The sequence below is a fragment of the Terrapene carolina genome, unplaced genomic scaffold (genome assembly GCF_002925995.2).
Source record: "Terrapene carolina triunguis isolate 2854851 unplaced genomic scaffold, T_m_triunguis-2.0 Scaffold85, whole genome shotgun sequence".
NCBI lineage: Eukaryota > Metazoa > Chordata > Testudines > Emydidae > Terrapene > Terrapene triunguis.
This window is the reverse complement of record NW_020664436.1, coordinates 19,276,047-19,296,977: the sequence shown is the minus strand read 5'-3', so window position 1 is coordinate 19,296,977 and position 20,931 is coordinate 19,276,047. Positions and strand designations below refer to the sequence as shown.

Genomic DNA, 20,931 nt, shown 5'->3' with positions numbered 1-20,931 from the left:
AATTTTTTTTTCAGAGAACATATCCCTTTTCCTTTTCCGCTTTAAAATAATCCAAGAATTGGAATTCTAGAACCATTAAAATAGTCATGATTTCTGCCATCTCCACTTATCATTTATATCTTTTAAAAAGCTTTTATTTTTGTTTCTTCGTAATCTCAGTATTTTGCTGTAAATGTTTTCTTCTGAAAAACCTGAATCCTCCTCCTTCCCATCACACCATTAGATCATTATTTTGCCGAGTTTTCTCCTTTCCACTATGCTCCCTTTGTTTTCTTTTTTGTCTTTTATGTTTTTATTATTTGTTTCTTTAATATCTTGGAGTGTATAAAATTGTTTTATCAATTAATATTTTGGCCTGCTGAGAATGAGAGAATTGTAGGCAACTAGGGCATAGTAAGCTTTCCCACTCTGAATCCTCTCTGAAATGGCACTGGTAAGAGCCTAATTCCTGAACCTCTTTGTTAACCCAATAGCTCACAAAAGGACATTCTTGTATTGTTTCTGACTGTAGCTGGAAGTAGCAAAATGATGAGTGAGTCTCATGCTACTTCCTTCCCAAAGCCAAAAGAGAGTTGAGATATTGGTTTCAAGTGTCTCTGGCCTGGATCCATGTTCACCCATAATATACAGATATGCTAATTTATTGAAAACGTAAATCTCCATTTACTCATGATGTGACGGGCAGAAGTGCCTGCTAGAAGAGTTGCCTATTGTGTGACATTCAAAATAAAGAATGTAGAGTAAAGCCCTTGATAGTCTTCACAAAAAAGAAACTATCTTAGAAGCTCCTAAGAATACCATACAGGGAAAAGTGGGAGAAAAAGTATTGTTATGGTAACAATTTTAAAAATGTAGGTAACGCTGAATTTCAGGAGAAATTATGTAGAAGTACAAGTGGCATCCATATTTCTTTTCTAACAACCCAGTTTTAGCATGATGCTATTCCAAGAAGCACAAATTGAATTAGATCGTATTTCAAAGCATTATTTAAGAGTTTATTTAAAGCAGCATCTTTCTTAGATTTCTTTTGGAAATAATTCTGAGAATTCACCATTTTTGTGTATGTTGACATACTATTTGGCAATAAATTGATTGTGTGCTATTTATTAACATTTTCTCCCGCAAGGAATTTCATTCTGTTTGTTTAAATAAAAATATGGAGATTTTGTTTTTCTAGCTCACTCAGGTAAGTAAAACCACAAATTACTGTTTTGTCTGAAAATACTGTAGTGTATTGACTTTGAATAAGAGGTTGCAAAAAGGATAAAGAACTATGTTAGTTATTTCTGCCTGAGAGTTTCACATTGTAAAATAAATCATGTTGTAGACCACAAGTTCAACAAGTTGCTTAAACATGTGCCCTTCTTTGACCCTATGAGCAATCCCATTGACTTCAATGGCACTGCTCACATGCTGAAAGTTGGGTACATTCTGAAGAATCTTGCTGACTCGAAGCCTGCGACCTGAATAGTTGGTGACCTTAATAGAAAGATTATTGAATAGAGCCCAATCCTGCTCCTGCTGAAGTCAGTTGCAAAGCTCACTTCAAAGGAAGGAGGAGCAGGGCCATAATAAGTGTTAGTTATGTTTTTGAGTTATTTACTGTAACTGAAATCCTTCATTCTTCATCGGTAACTATTCCTCCCACTCCTACAGTGATTCCTTCATAATGTTTTCTAGTTCTAGCTCTTCATTTAGCGTGTAAGTGAGGTGACGACACAGAAACACTTTGAGCAGGTGTAAAAGTTGTGTTTTCTTTTGTTTTGTCCCTGATATTTCCTTCATCACTCCAAATATGGAGGTGAAACACCAAGAAATATCTATTCTGGTTATTTTAAAAAAGCTGAATGGAAGTGATATAAGTCTCCTTTACCAACTCTCTTTTCCCAATGCATTTGACTTATTGTTGGCGAGGAGGGAACATTGAGAGGACAGTGTGTTAGAGCAGAGAACTCAGGTCTGATTTTAAAGCAGTGAAGAGAAAAAAAGACAATGACAAATCAATTCATTTTCAAAACTTAGAGAAGTGTTTGCAACTCACTTTAGGGGCCTTGATGCTCTCAGCAAGAAAGTGAAGTCTTCCACAGTTGACTTGCCCATTGAGTCAGTCAGTCTGAGCCTTCAGGACTTGATCGGCTACTTCCACCCGCCAGATGAACATTTAGAACATGAAGACAAACAGAACAGGCTAAGAGCACTGAAGAATCGACAAAATCTTTTCCAGGAAGAGGTAGAATTTTTTCTTTACGTTGTTACTGTACTTCCCACATTGTGTACACCAGTAGAGTTTTTAACTGGTTTGACCTAACAATAACATTATAGGTAGCTGGGTGTCTTGTGGGAAACCCAGGTTTAGGAGCAACTATGGGGCTCAGTATGGTAGAGAGGACACTTTCAATTTTGAAAATAGCTTTTGGGAGGACATTTTGATATTAAACTATCTGCACTAATAGCATAATTTTGAAAATCTAATTTTGTGTGTGTGAGTTTCGTGGATGATTCATGTAACTGGCAATCTGTAATGCTGAGCCTAGTTTTAGTAAATTTCTGTTGCAATACATCAATTGTCAGATTCTAAGCTGATAAATCATTTCAGTAATTTTTTAAAATTTATTTTTATTTTGAGATGGCTGCACATCTGATCCTAGCCTTGCTTATGTGGGATATCCATTAGTTTTTTAGGGTCTGCTCCTGCCTGTGATCTGTACTTATTTGGATTTTTTGGAGGGGAAATTAAAGGTTTTATTTCCTTTCCCTTTTTTAAAAAAATACCATTTTCTGAACATCAGAATTACTAAAGTGCCATTCAGGATCCCTGAATTATGATCTCCTCTCAAATGTAATTAGTAATTACTGTCATAAAAGATGCTTTAGCTCCCTCTCTTTATACTGGATTATGCCCTGATGCAGCAAGGTACTTAAGCACGTGCCTTATTAAGCATGTGTTATCCCACTTACTTTACTGGTGCCACTCGTAATTGATCTTGGAACTCAGGTATTTAATTTTACTTTGGAAGACTCATAGAGCAAATATGCTAGTAGCAAAGCATTGTAAAACATTCTTCATCATTTTCCTTACTAACTCCCCCCAGAGATAGCTGGCTGCATCTGCTACATTTGTGTTTTACATTTATTTTTCTTTTTTTGTCATGTCTTCTTTCAGTCTACATTGACATCTTTGTACTGAAGAGATACTTTCTTCTTTGAAAACCTGAAATTTTTCTTTCTAGGGTATGATCAACCTTGTCCTTGAATGCATTGATCGCTTGCACGTGTACAGCAGTGCAGCCCATTTTGCTGACGTAGCTGGGAAGGAAGCAGGAGAGACTTGGAAATCTATTCTAAATTCTTTGTATGAATTACTAGGTAAGACATATTGTGGTTGTCTGGGATTTTTTGACGGGAAACTAACCTATTCAACTGAAATGAAAATCTTAAACCAAAGACTGTTGAAATTATCTAGGGACTATATTGGAGAAGACCTTCCATTTCAGTGAGTGTGGAAGAATGATTATGGATAAAATGAAGTGAGTATGCCTTGATTAAAGTAAATGGATATCTTGACAAGTCCATGATTTTTTGCATTTGTGTCTTGCACATGGTTGGAAAAATATTTATACTGTAGTTTTGCCTAGAGGTCTCAGTCAACATTGTCAGGTTCTGTATAAACATGCATAAAGGTACAGTCTCTGTGTGGGGAGTGCTGTTTTCTGGATGATATAAAACTAAGATCTTGACTACTTGTGGTTATTGAAGTTCCCATGACCTTCTTTGTAAGGGTCTTGGTATCTTGGCCAAACGTTCACTTGTGTAGTAGCTTTCTGTTTCCTGAACATTTCCCCCAATAATTTCAATTGGATACAGTATTCTTCACTTCCTGCCTATAACAGGTATGTTCTGTTACTATACGCTGCTCCTGTTGGCTGATTTTCATCCCAGAGGTGGCTGCTCTTCAGTTGTGGGCAAAATGACTATATAAAAATAAATCCTTCAGTTCTAAAACAATGGAATAAACTTCAAAATCACCATCATAAACTGCATTTATTTTACTATATTTTCCTGCCTCACCCATACTCTGCCAGAACTAATTAAACATTCCTTACCCTGTGAGCAGCTTTCAGATAGCTGCCATTTTCTTCAAATAAAACAGACAAAAACCTGCCACAGGACTGTTCCATTCTTTCCCTCGCAATGTGGATCAAATAAAAGCAGAGATTTTGCTACATGAAATCATGTCGCGTTACATGTAGACCAGCTCTGGAGGGGGATGTTGCACACACTTTGCCAGTGGGTTTCAGATATTTGCTGGCAACACAGGAATGGTGAGACTCGGGAATTCTGGGTTTCATTCAGGCTCCAGAGGGGAGTGTTCTCTAGTGGGCACGGACCTTTCTGCCCATCTTCCCCCCCCCCCCCCCAAATGTGGCCCAGTCCTGTCTCTTCCCCACTCCTGACTCCTCATTACAGTCCCATTTTCCTCACCTAACCAGTCTACTCCTCAGGCTCCTCATCCCAGTCCCAGTCTGTTTGTCAAGTCAGTCGTTGTCTCTCCCTCCAGAGTCCCAGTTTCCTTGCGAGCTATTACCAGTTCCAATTTCCTTGTCCCGTCTTTTTCTTCCCCTCCCCCAAAGCTTTTCATTCCATCTCAGTCTCTCATCCCACCCACTGTCTCCCCTCCACCACCCATGATTGGTTTCCATATGTTGTAATTGCATAGCAAAATGCATTTTGCAGGTTTTTGTTTTGACATCTTTACCATTATATAACAGGCTTGACATGTAATTACTATATCTTTTTTTGGTAGGTAATTCTTAAGCGCATTGGTCTTGATCTGGGGATGGTAGATTTTTTCACTATGCTGTACTGAACAATGAAGGTGCTGTTCAGTAATTTCCTAGGTGATAGATAGATATCATTTACTTTGCCTTGTTTCCACAAACCATAGTTTCACATTGAGCGTGTATGTAAATCAAAGTGGTTGATATTGTCATCATTCATGGTTTCTGAGATGTTTTGTGGTTGTTTGTGGCATATAGTTCATCCTTAAGAGAGAGGAAATGTACAAATCTCTACCTGAGATTGTCTTGTGTTTCATCTATAAAAATGACTGCAGTGTATTTCCTGACAGAGGAGCTACAGAATGTGTGTGCATTCTCTATCAGAAATATATTCAGTCATTGTGAGCATATAGTGTTTCAGTCATGTTACTAGGGTATCACAAATTAGGATGGGCACTCCTTTGACTGAGTGAGACTCTCTGGTGGTCTTGGTTTGCTATACAGTCATATATTGGTATGAGAAACTAATCTTTCCTCATTTGATTTGTTGCAAAATAGTGACGAAATGCTGATCTTCACAGCTTCATATGCAGGATTAGAGACCAAGGAAAAGTGAATAAAAATGGAATCTTGTATTGAAACTAGTTAAAGGCAGTCATATTAAATTAATTACATTAAAATATCTCAAAATAAGGGTGCAAAGACAAAGTGTTCAGAAGTTAGGAAATGCCAGCATTAAGGTCGGGTCCACCTATAATAAAATAAAATTGAATCTAATATACAATAGGCATTGTTGATTAATTGGAATTCATTGTAATAGTCCATACAAAAATTCTACATTAAAAGGTTGCAAAAGGAAGCACTGAGAAGTTAGGAAATGTCAAAAATAAGTTTTCCTGTGAAACCTTAATTCATCCCCCTTGTGTGTGTGCGTGCATTATAATATCTTATTACATGATCACATAGTGCTTTTTCCAGAGGAATTCTGTAGCAGTTGTTCAATACTTTTATCTTCCCATGGAGTGTAGCCTCATGTTTTTTTTTTGGTTTTTTTTTTAACTACACTACATGGTATAAGGACTTTTGCAGACCCTTCTTGGTGCCTCACAAATATTACTGAATTTATCCTCACATCACTCAAGTGAGGTAGGGAACTATAATATTGTCTCCATTTTACAGATGGAGATGTGAGGCAGAATAAGGTACAGAGAGACTAAGGGTTTTGCATTCATTTCAGTAGTGGTGTTGTGAGTATAAAAATGGTGAGGCACTGTGATATTATGGTTATGTGGGCCTTGTAAGTACCTGAAAGAGAAAATTTTTCATAAAATGTTTCCATCCAGAGTGGTGATTGCCTCCAGTCATATAAAACCAGAAATAGGTTTATACTGAGAAAAGTTTGTTTCATTTTCAGTTATAAGTAACATTAAAAATGCTATGGCTCAGAAACTCTGAAAAATGAAATGTGTCATCAAAATGCTTGATAGTCTCTTAAATATACTAGCTCAAAACATGGTCTTATAATTCATTGTTACAAAGAATGACCCTTTTAAGAAAATAGAATATTTAAATGAGTTAGCTTCTATGTGGAATGTGAGCTTTCGTAATTTTGATGAACTTTATATGTCAAATGTGTGATTTAGGAATGCATCTCTTCTACATCCCTTCTGCCATAATAGGCCCTTAGGAATTCTCTGTGCTTTGTGATTAGTTGTGCTGGTTACCTGAACAGTAGTAAAATTATCTACAGCTACAGCTGAATGCCTCTAAATAAAGCTTTAGTGGAACTGTTCTCTGATCACCATTTCCCACTCAGAGTGTGGTTCTACAGGAGCAGAGAAAGATGATTTGCCGCAGACCATTAGGTTTTCAGCCTCTCTTCCCCTGCTTCCCTAAAACTACTCTGTCAACCCACTGGTTTAGTGATGTAAAGGATTCATACCCTGGCCTTTCATGTCTGCAGCAGATCCAGCTTCAAATCATATCGAGGCCACAATTCTAAGGGTCTAAATGCATTTCCTAGTGGAAATGAATCAATATCACAAAACCACAGCACAATATAACATAACTAATAACCAAACAATAATACTTAGCCATCATATAGTGCTTTTCATCTGTAGCTCACAAACTGTTTTAGGAAGTTATGCAAGCATTATTAGCCCCTTTTACTGATGGGGAAACTGAGGTATAGGGTAATTCGGTGACTGCCCAAAGTCACACAGTGAATTAGTGGCAGAGCCAGGTATACTCCTTAGCCCTTGAACCATACTGTCTCCCAGTGTGATCAGCAATCTCTGTTGAAGAGAATGGCAGGGTAAGTTTCTGATTAAGATTGATGCTTTGGTAGAGCTGCATGTGAAGCTTGCATAAGAACAGCAGTTGGCACTGTTCCACTCTCTAGATGGAATTGTTAGTCCCTGATGGTTTTTTCCCCCTGGGAAGAAGGAGAGGTTCTTCAAGTCCTAAAATCATCACTATATACTTCTCTCCACCTGTAGTTCCATTTCTGTCCAAGGATGAATTTTGCCCAGGTTATTTTTGTTTGTTTGTTTGGATGACTTTAACCCTACTTGTGACAGCTTAAAAGAAGCATTTACAGTGTTACCTTAAGACATGATATTTTGAACTGTGAAGCCTTGTTACCATCAGAGACCTCTTCTGGTCTCCTTAATTTAGAGATAAGTGATGGTAACATAATTCTTCCATGTAGGTTTTATGTAGAAGTTCCTTTGTTCCCGATCGATTTTTTTTTTTTTTAACATCATACCTGTACAGTACTGTGAAGTACAAATCCCATAAGGGCAGAAAGCTTGACAAACATTACCTGAACATAAAATTCGTTGTCATCTTTTTTCTTTTTCTTTCTTGACCATACTTATTTTGCCAGTACAAGGTAAATCCCACTGTCCCCTTAGGTTTGTGTGTTCCCCCTCCTCCTTTCCAATACCCTCCTGCTCCTCCAACAGTAATGCTATATCGGGATTTGTTCAGGAATACCAATGGACTTACTTTTTGTTGCTTCAAAATGGACTACTTTGATATTCAAATAGGGATCTAGGAAGATAATTGTTGGCTTTAGATAATTTTTTTTACAGCGATGGGCAATATGATGACAAAATCCTACAAATTTTACTATTCAATGATTTGCCAAGTTGTTTTGCATCTGGTTGGTTGGATCATGGTTTATCACAGGAATTATGGGGTTTCTGTTAATGTGAATTGGACATATTTATTAACTTTTTTTCTGTTTTTCTTCTTTTAATAGCGGCACTTATTAGGGGGAATCGTAAAAACTGTGCTCAATTTTCTGGATCTCTTGACTGGTTGATCAGCAGATTGGAAAGATTGGAAGCCTCCTCTGGTACGTTTTTCAGTATTCTATCTCTCTTTTTCCCTCCCAGTTTCTTCTTCAAAAATGTATAAAGACTTGATCAAGCACTCATTCAGTCATGCTGTTTTGAGTTTTTTTGTGCTGACGGGAAAATAGATTGGAGTGGGGAAAGCAAGATTTGACCCATAACTTTCACTGGTCATCAATGTAGTTCTAGGTATGCTTTTGATACTCTTTTTTGGTATTTAGTACTGTATAGTGATAAAAACTAGGTCTATCTACAGATTATCGAAAGCAATGAATTAGGGTTGTTTTTTTCCCCCTTTTCTTTCATTTCTGTTTCTATTTTGAGTAACATTTGAATTTGGTCTCATCCTTGGTTACCTGGTTATATTATCATCTCCATTTTCCAATTGGGGCAAAATACATAAGCAGGATTGCTCACATGAATAGCCCCCAAACAGCATATCCTGCCAGCAAATCTTTGTGTTGGGTTTAAGGTAGGACAATACCTTCAAAGTTCATTGGTAGATTGGTTAATATGTACATTGAATGTGTGGTGTCAGAAGGCTCTAACTATTGGTTACATTTTTTCTGCATAAAATACTGTTTTGAAACTCTGGTTTTGGTTATTGGGAATATTACTTTTATCAACATACTTAAAGCCAAAATGAAGTTTTATTTTAAATGTGAAATTGAAGAATTCTTATTTTTGTATTTTAATTATCTGGTTTTACAGCTTCAAAAGATTTTGGCAATCCAAAATCTGGTTGTATTATGTAAATTGCAACAATGCTGGTATTGGTCAGATTATCCATTTAATTTGGGTGATGGAGAGGGGGGCGGGGAAAGAGTTTACTAAAGAACTTTAAAGTGGCTGATGTTAATGCAATGAGTATGGGTGCAGAATGCTATCATGAAAGATGGCCCTCAAGTAAGTTTGTCTAAAAGGAGTATGTTTTTGTTATACTGTTTATTTCCACATTTAAAGCTGCTGATTGCTTTTCAAAATAACTAAATAATGTAATTAAAACATTAATAAAAAGTCTAACTCTTCTCCAACCACTGAATCCCTCATGCATCTAAGAATTATCTTTAAGCACCTATGACTTAAGTTGTGTTTGCTTTGCTCAAATTCTTTTGGGTGAAGCTTACCCCAGTGCAGCGAGACAGTGTAAAAGCCCCAAGAGGGACTTAAGTGGTGCATACGCCTTATAGTGGCCTACTGCACTGAGGTTAATTTTATCCTTAATGCGAAGTGCTTGTAAACTTGAGTGTTGTTGAAGTGGATGGTGTCACAACCTGGTCCTGTCCCACTCTGAACGAGCACCTGTCTGTTGTGATTTGATCCCATGTGTGTCTAATACCCCCTGGGTCTGGGCAATGACTGATCATTGCTTCTAGCTTTAAGGGAGTCTCATGCGCACTCTCAAGTGCAGACTCCATGAAACCATACTTCAGCAGTAGGAGCCCACAGTCTGACTCTGGAACCAGTGCCACAGCTTCCCAGAGCCCCAGTTGCTTAGATACATTCTTCAGAGTCCACCTCGTTGTGGGAGCTCTGGTTTTCTAGTTATGCTCTTCATGGACACTGTGGCAGTAAAGCAAGGAATTACAGGCTAAGCAAAGGAATTTCTTATACATACACTTTAGCCTTGAAAAGCACAATTGAGTTCCAGATGTATGGAAAACAGTGAACTGCTGAATGCAATCCTCCTGAGTGTCCTCCCCGTCCTTCTTAGCCTGATTGTCTTACTTCTGGTGGTGAAATGGCTGAGGGCTTCTGGGCAGAGCTTCTGCTGGTAGCAAATCCATTGTTCCACTAGGGTAGGCACATTCAGTGTGGATAGCTCTTGATTGCTCTGTCACAGCTTCCCACGTATAGTCTTTCCATAATATGTTAAATTTCCGCTTAAAAATAAATGCTCAAGGCCACATTAAAGCTTATATTCAAAGTGAAGGTTGAAATGTAACATGGCATTCACAGATCCAAAATGGAATTAATAAATTGACACAGACATAGGTGATATTGTAAGTATTAACCACTGGGATTATCTTGGATACATACATTTTCTACTTCTTTCCCTTTCTGTTTTTGAGCATTTTTCCACCCCTCACAGTTAGCCTTGTACAAGGTGAACAGGAAGGAGCATGGGTGGGTCATAAATTGCAGGGTTTACAATCTAGCAAAGCCGGTATATCTCAGTTATTCCTCATGTAATTACCTAATTTCCTTACTATCTTGATTAGGCCCTGTGCCAGATGCCCAGCACATCTTGATGTCTGGGGTGACCAACTGGCACTTTCTCTAGAGAAGCTATTAATGATGGACCTAGGCACCTTTGATTGCTGAATGTGCTTCCAAGGATCCCCGCTTCTACCTCCCCTGGAAGTAATAAACTAAGCATGGGATTCACATTATCATTAAAGTTACTCTTCCGGCTCAACATACTTTTGTTTTTAACTTACCAGCATTCAGGGTAATTCTTTTAAAACCTTAGAACAGAGGTTTTCCAACTGCAGGTGGTGTGGAATGTATTCTGGAGAGGGCGAGGGGTGTGAGAAGCCGCTCTGCCTTCAGAACTGCGTGGCCACAGAATGGCAGCTGCTGGCTGGGCACCCAGCTCTGAAGGAAGTGCCGCCACCACCAACAGCAGTGGAGAAGTAAGGGTGGCATGGTATGGTGTTGCCATTGAAGGTAGCTCCGCTGCCAGCAGCAGCAGAGAGGTAAAGGTGGTAATGCCATACCATGCCACCCTTACTTCTCCACTGCTGCTGGCAGTGGCACTGCCTTCAGAGCTGTGTGCTCAGCCAGCAGCCGCCACTCTCCACTCTGCCTTCAGAGCTAGGCGGCTGTATATGTACTTGTGTGGCAGGGGTGGGGACATAAATTATTACAGGCTCAAAGACGAGGGGCACGATCAAATAAGTTTGAGAACCACTGCCTTCGAACATACAAAACTAGGAAATTGATTGAGTAGTACCTTGGACTGTACTGAAAAGGAATAGTTGTGCAGAATAATAAATAATTGTATTTAGGATGCTCAGCAGTACTCTTCTGTTTAGCTATGCATATTTAACATGACCTTAATATTTCTAGAACTCCACTAAGTCAAAACAAAATTTCTATTGGCCTGAGTGGCTTGATGAGATATACAGTAAATATTTGAAGACATATTTTATTTTATAGATCTGAAGTGTCCATCCCTGGGAATCTGGGCACCACTTAAAAGATATTTATTTGTCTTACCAAAGTGTCTCACTTCCCACTAGTTTAAAACAGTCAATTTGCTTATTTATTACAAAGCTCTTGTTTTTTAAAAAATTGATACTGTCTTTTTTTTGCCTCTTTCCACCTCCTTTAGTTTGATCCAATAGACAATATATGGGAGACAAATTTTCTAGCATTAGAGAATCTCTTGTATCCCAAGCCAGTAGTCAGAAATCAGGGTTGCATTTCTATAAATTATAATGCTGATTTAAGGGCTGTTAATCCATTTCTTTTTTTTTTAATTTGCTGATGTAATTGTTATCTTTTCTTTCTGTTCTAAATACGAATTTTTCATTCTTTTAAAAATTATCTTTGTCAACCTGAGAATGTACCAGTGTGATGTCATACAGGCAGTTGGGTAGATTGTAATAAAATCTTGACTTAACAGCTATAAATTGGGATCAGGGAGGAGTGGCTGGGTCTAGACATTTGAGATTGATTTTTGACTATTTCCCAAGAATGCTTTCCATGCTGACAGTCACATTACTGGTCTGAAGGCAAAGTAATATGATGACTATTACAGCTAATATTGCAAAGAAAAATGACCATAACCTCTTAGCCTCTTGTTCTTTCCCCCTTTCAATGTAGTGGGTTAAATAAAGTATTTATGGGAAGAAAAGAGTACTACTATGACACCTGTCTTGTACACTTCATACAAATTAATTCCGTACCTCTTAGATTTGCTCAGAATTCCATGTGCAATGCAGAACAAAAATTTATATACTTCTATTTTTTTTGGTTAAAGATTGTTAGGCAATGAGTTCTTTTGGTGCATAACTTGCAAACTGAGTGAGTCATAAGACAGAGAGGATGAGCTGAGAAACAGGTGAGCTGAGGAAAAAATATAAAAGGGATATCAATATAACTGATCTTTCTTTTCCCATTTTTTTCATGAGCTATTTTTCATGAGTGTAGATAATTTAACAATCTAGCAAAGAATAGCACAGTTTTATTTAACTTCTCTGTTCTCTGACAAAATCATTTGTCTTGCAAATTTCAGCTTTAACTAAAAAGGAAAAATGGATACAAACAAATTTAAAAAGAAGCATACGTGGCATTCATTAATGTCAACAAAAGGGGCACACGCATATATATGATATGAATTTAGTATATAGTGGGTTTTTATTGCCTCAAGGCTTTTGAACATAGTAGACTCTTCTGTCACTACTTGCACAGTCTGCGCAAATTTCTTTTCACCACCAATTCACAAGCTACACCAGGAGCAAAAGCCATTAATCCTTAACAAAGGAAAGAAAGAAATGCATTTGTTATGTAGCTTTTGGTGAATTGTTTAGAAACTTGAATGCTTTAAATGGATATGATTGATAGGCTTATCCTGACTGTCTTGCTGCGTCCTAGATAGAGCTGAAGTTTTTCATGATCTTTGATGAAAAATGGCCATTTTTTTCAGACTTTCTGATGAAAAATCTCCACTTTTTGCCTTTCCTGCTCATCTATCTATTCAGTTGCACAATGGAAAGGGGGGAAATAATAAAAGGGTTGGGGGCACAAGGGACAGACAGGGGATGGGGGGGAAACAATAACAGAAAACAAACTGAAAATTGAAAAATCAGTTTGTTTTTTGGCTTTGTATGTTAATTGGAGAATTCAAAAAAAAATAATTAAAAATTTCAAGAAAACTTGTTGTTTTAAATATGATTGAAACATACCTGTATTTAACCAGCCCTAGTCCTACGAAGATTTCATCTCTTCTGGGCATGCTGCAGCCAAGGGATTCAGAGGCTGAGTGGGACTTCCTCTGTAATTGCTGCTTCCAGCTGCTGTGGGTGGCTGTTGCACTGTCCTGGAACAGAGAGCAGAGAGACTCCCTCTTTTACTCCTTAATGCTTCCTCTGCTGGTGCCCATGCAGTGAAGCGGAAGAGTGACTAATATGGAGAGGAGACAAGAGCTGGATTTGGGGCCGCACGGAGAGTACATTGGGACAAACATTTGGATGGGCGACAAATTGAGAGTTGGTGGGCAGGGGATGAAGGACTGCGAGCTGGTGGGGTGGAGTGAGGGAGACTGGCTTAGCAAGGAGACTGGGAACCAGTGGATGGGGAGGTTGAGATTAAATGAGGAACTGGGAGTATTGAGGAGTCTGGACCTTGCTGGGCAAGGGGAATGGGACAAGGAGCCTGGCTGGGGAAGACTCCATTAGTCACTCCATTAGCTCCCATGGCAGAGGGCTGTGCTGTAGAGCTAAAGGTTCCCACTCCACTGATGTGGATTCCACTAGATTTAATATGTTTTTCTCAGTTTGCTTTCAGCTTACCTATTACACTGCCTACACAAATCTTCGTTAAAAGAACATTAAAGTTGCAAAGTCAAAAATACAGATGTTAGGAAATACCAGTTCGGTGGAAAAAATAGTATGTGACCATGTAATTAAAGACTGTATCATAACGCATATACACAAGAGGGCCAAATTACAGTTGTACAGGCAATCTTAATTCTAGAATTTCCTTACATTTGGTTGTCTGACATTGCAACATTAACAGTCTTAACTTATTCTATTAACACTTATTTGGTGTAATATGGATAACAACAACATCACAGTTACATAACATAGATTAAAATGTATAAGTTGTATTAACCTTATTAAAGGCATAAGCCAACCAACAACTATTTTTTGTTGGGGAAAAAAACTTTTCTTGTAGTCAGGTTATTATATAATCGTCTAGTATTGGATTTCTTGCACTTTCTCTTCTGAAACATCTGATTCTAGCCACTGTCATTGACAACCACTGTATCAGGAACCATCATGGTCCAGAGGGCTTGTTAGCACTAGTAAGCACCAACCTGCCACTCAGTGACCTGCTAGTTGTTGTCAGAATAGGAACTGAACTCCATAGAGGACCCCAGTCCTGGAATCTGATTGGCAGAATGCTGGGGGTCCTGATTGGTTGGCAGCTTCTATATAAACCTAGCACAGGAACAGGAAGAAGTACGTGCAACTAGGTTGTCCCTACTTTGGACTGCTTCCACTGAGAGACCTGCTCCTACTGGTTGCTGCTGGTCTCCTGGTAACTTGACCCTGACTGATACCTGACTTTGATTTGCCCTCTGGCCTGTCTCGGACTGTGATTTCCTGGAAACCCAACCAGTGGCATTGGAACAATTTGTATAGTATGGGTTTGAAAGCCACTGAACAAAACTGTAACCTCTGTATATGGTGGAAACCACTTCAAGCTGGGGTGTGTGCAGCACCCCTGAACCTAACCCTGTCTGACTCCTGACTCCTGCTCCGGTCAGTAGGCCAGACTGTTCATGTCCTGACTGTGACACACTGGTCTGATAAAATATGGCAATTCCTGTGTTCTTGAGTGTGTTCTTCATTATTTTTTCACAATGAGTATGGACATAATGGCGTTTACAGTAATATAATGCAGCACTCTGAGAGTTGACCATTAGCAGTGGGATCAGCAATAGCTTTTAGGCAATGTATCTCTGGGAGGGAAGTGTGTAAGACTTTTGGGCTGGAGCAGAAGGGTAATGGAACTGAACAACATTCACTGTGCTGTGATTGTCATGTCATGTTTTCAGTTTGCCCTGCCTACTTGTTCACAAATCTGTGGTTATATGGAAACCTGGAACTGCACTTGTCATCAAGGTGTCCACTTTTTTCACACAAATCTACATGCGGTTCTGGTATTATTGTGCTTTAATCTGCAACATGTTGAAGTCAGGAGCTTTAAGAACCGAAGAGGTTTAGAGTGATCACAGCAATAATAATAAAAGTGACTTGGTTGCATTTTTAAATGGTTGATTTGAGTCATATTTCATCCCTTGTTGTTTTGTCATTTGGTTGTTACATTGTTTCCCTCCAGGGTACAGGGCAACTTGATCTTATTTGTCCCAGTACTGGGGTGCAAGCCGTTTCAGGGGGCTCCAACAAAATGTATCAAATACACAGTACCACTATTTGTGGTACCAGCAACACGTTCTATGAACTGGCAGCAGCATAATCAGCCACCTTTCAGTTGCATCATGCATTGATTCTAAATGTCTTGTGAGAAGACTGATCAGAATTCTAACCTGCTGCTCCATCCTCTGCTGCCTCCTTTCCACCAATAAATAGTTTCTTCTCCCTCTCCCATATGCCAGTATATACTTTCAGTTGACGTATTAAAGCAAAAGTGCCACCAGCGCACTGGTGCTTTTCCTTTGTGCCCTGAATGTTGCACAACGCTTATCAGGTACATCAGATTCATAGAAATTTGAAAACACAGCAGGAGGTAACGTTTCCATGTCACAGGCACAACATTTTTGTTCTCTTCAGCCTTTTTCTGTGGTACTCCTATGTCAAAACAGCATATTTCCATTGCTGAATGGCCCTCCTTAATGCTGTAGGTTATGTCAGTCATGGATCATCACTTGGTATAAGTTGTTAAATTTGTTGCCTCAGTAGCCTTCAGAGGATCAGCAGCAGCCGTGGAGGCAGACATATCCCTAGGCAACTGATTTGTCTGTTTTCCCCCGAGCTTTGTAATAAGAAACACACACATATCCCTGTCCCTCACCACTACTCTCTGTCCCTGAGACGCCAAGGGAAAATATTCAGTCAATGTCAGTGCAAGCACTGCTCTCACCATAGGAACTGGGATCAGCTGTCACAACGTTTACCAAGTAGTGACATGTCTCAGCAGGTGGTGATTACAACTGATATGAATGATTCTGCAAGGATGCTTCCACCATTTTACTAGGTATTCTGACAGTATATGCCAATGTTTAGAAGTCTGATTCTCTTTAGTGAGGGAAGTGGAGTTGTCACTTTGGGACCCTGAGCCATGCTGGTCTCCTCATGCAGTGATGTTTAATACTGCCTTTGATGAGGAGCTCACAAAAGAGGGGAACTCCTGGTGTAAGACAGCAGACACCTGTGTTAAAATCACCTCTATTGCTCTGTCTTTTAGCATCAGCTTTTAAAAATAGTCTTGATTTCCCACAATCCATTTCAGGAATTTCATCAGTTTCATATGTAATTCTTTACTTAGATGGAATTCTTCATTGTGAAAAAGAATTTCTGTGTCTTTCTGCTACAATCTTTGAGCAAATTCATCCCTATATTGGTGCTAGGGCTGGCACTGGGACTGAAGGGAGGTGGCTTGTGCCTTCATGATTCTGGAATTGTGGGGGCTGGTTTGGCCCACAGTACACACCCAGTACTCCTATTGGGTCTGTGGAGTGAGGAAATACTAAGGTGTTAAGACCACCTCTGCCAAGATTGAGTTGGTCCCCTCCTATCTCTGCCCAGCCCAGAACTTCCCATCCCCCGTACCTGGCGTTTCTGCAGAGGGCACCAAAGACTGGTGATGGGAGCTGCTGCTGCTGAAGTTAGGATGTAGATTCTTTAACTTCTGGAATCCTGTGCTAAGGATAGGATTCCCTGTGTAACTGGATGATTTCCAGGCTGTCAGAATACTTTGTGGGACTCTGGTTCTCTGTGGCTGAGTACGTATTTCTGTGTGGGGTAAGTGGGATTCTCTGGCAGAATTATTGCTTGTATTACAGTAATGGAGGGAAAACAGCATAATAAAGATAATGGATTTAAAGAAGGCAGACTTTTAGCAAACTCGGGGTGTTGGTAGGTAAGATCCCATGGGAAGCAAGTCAAGGGGAAAACAGTTAAAGAGAGTTGTCTCTTTGAAAAACTGCTATTATTAAGGGCACAAGAGCAAACTATCCCACTGTGTAGGAAAGACAGGAAGTATGGCAAGAGACCACCCAAGATTAACCAGGAGATCTTCAATGATCTGAAACTCAAAAAAGAGTCCTACAAAAAGTGGAAACTAGGTCAAATTGCAAACAAGTATGTAGATTCAAAATTAGAAAGGCCAATACCGAGAAAGAAAATGAAGCAAATAATGAAGCTATCAATTTGCAAACACCTAGAAGATGATAAGGTGAGAAGTAGCAGTCAGAATGGATTTGTCAAGAACAAATTATGGCAAATCAACCTAGTAGCTTTCTTTGAGAAGGCAACAAGCCTTGTAGATAGGGGGGAAGTGGTAGATGTGGTATATCTTGACTTTAGTAAGGCTTTTGATATTGTCTCACATGACATATCATAAACAAACTAGGGAAAAACAACCTAGATGGAGCTACTATAAGGTGGGTGCATAACTGGTTGAAATTTTAAAATAATTCTTACCTATTTTCCAGGGCACCAATGCTGACCCTCCCTCTCACATGCATCCCTGCACAGAGCCCCACTGTGACGGTTCCTGCCCCCGACATGTCAGTTCCTTCCCTCTCTTACTTCCATTCTCTCTTTCTACACAGAGATGCTGTCTGTTCTGGCAGGAGATCTGAAGGTGCAGCATGGTGGGGGGAGCACAAATGCTAATATACACCTGTCTCCATCCACACTTGCCTGCTGCCCCCACAGCAGTGCTGATTTCACCTAGCCCCTATATGGCTGGGCTCCTGGCTCCTCATGACACTCCTCTTTGGTGCAGCTGGGGATTTGAGGCAGCAACTATATATGGAGCTAAGGTTGCACTAAGGTCTCTGTGCTGCAGCCTGGGCTTCCCCAGCGTTGATGCCTTAGTGCATGCACAGGCAGCTCCCCATAGCGCTGATGCCTAGTAGAGGGATGCTGCAGTTAAGGGTTGGGGAATATCACTGGAGCTGGCAGTACTGGAAGAACATGGGTGCTTTCACATAAGGAAGACAAGGTCCTTTACATGTAGGAGATGTTGCAGCACAATATGGAAGTTGTTGGCACCATTTTGGGGATACCTATTGGGTTGGTGCTTTCAACGCCTTGCTTTCATGAACACTTGAGTCTGAGAGAAGTGAAAAGAGAATCAGTCGTTTAAAAATTGACAGAGCCACAGTTAAGATTCCTTTCCAGCTGTGTTCTACCTTCAGGAAATATTGTCACAACTTAAGTATCAGAGGGGTAGCCGTGTTAGTCTGGATCTGTAAAAAGCAACAGATAGTCCTGTGGCACCTTTAAGACTAACAGATGTATTGGAGCATAAGCTTTCGTGGGTGAATACCCACTTCGTCAGACGCATGACACAGGACTCTCTGTTGCTTGTCACAACTTAGAAATTGCATAGAATTTGAGTACCAATTTGTTCTTTTGAAAGCATTTTTGAATAGTCGATAATGCAATAATTTTATAAGTTTGTTTCACATTTTATGTAACATACTGGGATTATGATTTTCAGAAACAGGTTAGGATTTTGGGTCCCTTGATTTTTTTTGTGGGGAGGTGAGTCCAATTTGAATCCCACTGAAAAAGATCCCCATTCGCTCGTAAGACCTAAAACACAATCATTGGATGTCATCAATGGACACCTGTCTCTCACAGGCATCCTACCTAGTAACATACCAGATTTGGCTCAGGACAGGACATCAGGAGACACACAATGCATTTGGTGGCTGTTTCGCTGACCGAAAGACAGTATGAGAACTAACCTAACAACTTGAATCCCCTTAAAGGGGCCTGAGTATCTGACACCTATCAGGTCCCTTTAATTTATCTCAAGTTGGGCACTCTCCAACCATCCTGTTTTTGTGATCCAAAATCACTAGCCACTTTTGAAAATTTAGCTTTGAAAATTCATATTTATGGTAATGTAGTAAAGGGTCAGATGTATATTATATGAGTTGTAAAGGAGTCTTTATTAGAAAGTTGGCTGTGCAATTCTGTTGCATAATGAGGCTCATTCTGTTGAGGAGCTTAGTAGAGGCTGGAAAGATTTTTGAAATCTTTGTTTTTAAAATGTTAACTTTTGTGCTTTTATGATGTGCTTGGAGCTAGTGATAAGCACTATATAAAAGTTTAAGGGTGAGATTTTCAGAAACACCTAATAGACTTTCAATGGGACTTGTACTCCTAAATCACGTAGGTGCTTTTGAAAATCCCACCTTCAATCAATCAATCAAATGCATCCAGCTTCTGTGCTAGGCCAGAAGAGTTCGGATGCAGGTTGTTCTGAATTGGTCTTATAAGAAGTAGGTCACTTTAGTTCTGGCTGCCTGATTCCAACATGATCTGCAAATTCACTCTTACGTTTGAGTTTTCCTGAATAATGTCTGGGGCTCAATTCTGCAAGTTGCCAAGAGCTCTGACCGCTGAGACAATTAAGCTTATGCTTAAGTTTCAGCATGTTAATAGTTTGATTGAAATTAAGAGGACTTGTGTGCTTAACTTTAAAGTTTTATGTTTGTTGGATTGGTGCCAGAAAGTATACATACCACATGTATGATTCTTGGATAAATGATTCTTGAAATTACATATTTTAACCAAAGTATAATTACATGAGGTATTCCACTAAAATAATCAATTAATTTTTCTAAAGTGCCATATGTAAAGGAAAATAGCAATTTCTCTTGGCCAGATTGAAATTTAATTCAGCTTCACTATGGAAATTTTCTAAGTTATGTCCCCAGAGTGAATGTTTTCTTGAATTTCTTCCAGTGAAAATAAAAACATAACATAAAAATGGCCATACTGGGTCAGACCAAAGGTCCATCTAGCCCAGTATCCTATCTACCGACAGTGGCCAATGCCAGGTGCCCCAGAGGGAGTGAACCCAACAGGCAATGATCAAGTGATCTCTCTCCTGCCACCCATCTGCACCCTCTGACAAACAGAGGCTGGGGACACCCTTCCTTACCCATCCTGGTTAATATCCATTAACGGACTTAACCTCCATGAATTTATCCAGTTCTCTTTTAAACACTGTTATAGTCCTAGCCTTCACAACCTCCTCAGGCAAGGAGTTCCACAAGTTGACTGTGCGCTGTGCAAAGAAGAACACAGGACTTGAAGATGTGTATGGTTCTAAGCAGAACATCCATTTCTGCAGTGATACTTTTCAATGGAGAGTAGTTAGGATATAAAATGCCATTTCTAAAACCATAGGTGGTAATCTGTTAATATTCCCATTATAAGCACCACTACATGAAATGATAGCATGAAACCATTTGGGACCATAATAAGTACATTTCCAGTGATTCCCTGATGTATTCTCACTCACCAAATTGAAGCTTAGGCCGTTTTCAGCACTCCTCTCTAAATCCCAACTGCATTACAAAGGAGATTTCAGAAGGAAGAAGCTATTTGAGGTCAATTATAATCGAGTGTGGACTCTTTGTTCTTCAAGTAAACCACTTAGAAAATATGTCAGGGGAGTGTGATCATTTCTGCCTGGAAATCAGGCAAGTTTTCTAAAATAGAATTGTCTATCCTCTCTCGTGTCAGACGGTTCGTTTATAATAACAGTAACACTTAAAACACCACAACACCTTACTTGGCAAAACATTCTCAGAAAAGAGAGTCTGGAACCAGAATAATTTGTCTAAACTTTAGAGTTTAAATAGAATGAGGATCCAGTTTTAGATCACCCCTTGTTTTGGTTTTGATTGGGGGGAAAAAGAGTTTCTGTTGAGATTTTGCAGAGCCAAGATCACCGTGGCTTTGTTTAATTCTACATTTCAGTCTCCTTATTAAGAATGACTTACACTTTGGGCAAAATTGTGCTTGCTTATTTGCATGGTAGACAATAAACGTATTCATGTGAATAAGATT

The 20,931-nt window shown here is 39.3% G+C and overlaps 1 protein-coding gene across 1 annotated transcript in view; it reads left to right on the top strand.

Moving 5' to 3' along the window:
* Positions 1 to 20,931, top strand: part of RYR2 (ryanodine receptor 2) — a 512,764-nt gene that overhangs the window by 149,838 nt on the left and 341,995 nt on the right. The window contains exons 15-17 of the mRNA XM_026649522.1: positions 2,047 to 2,230; positions 3,231 to 3,366; positions 8,044 to 8,139. Coding sequence (XP_026505307.1) covers positions 2,047 to 2,230; positions 3,231 to 3,366; positions 8,044 to 8,139 — 416 coding nt within the window. The remainder of the gene's footprint in view (positions 1 to 2,046; positions 2,231 to 3,230; positions 3,367 to 8,043; positions 8,140 to 20,931) is intronic.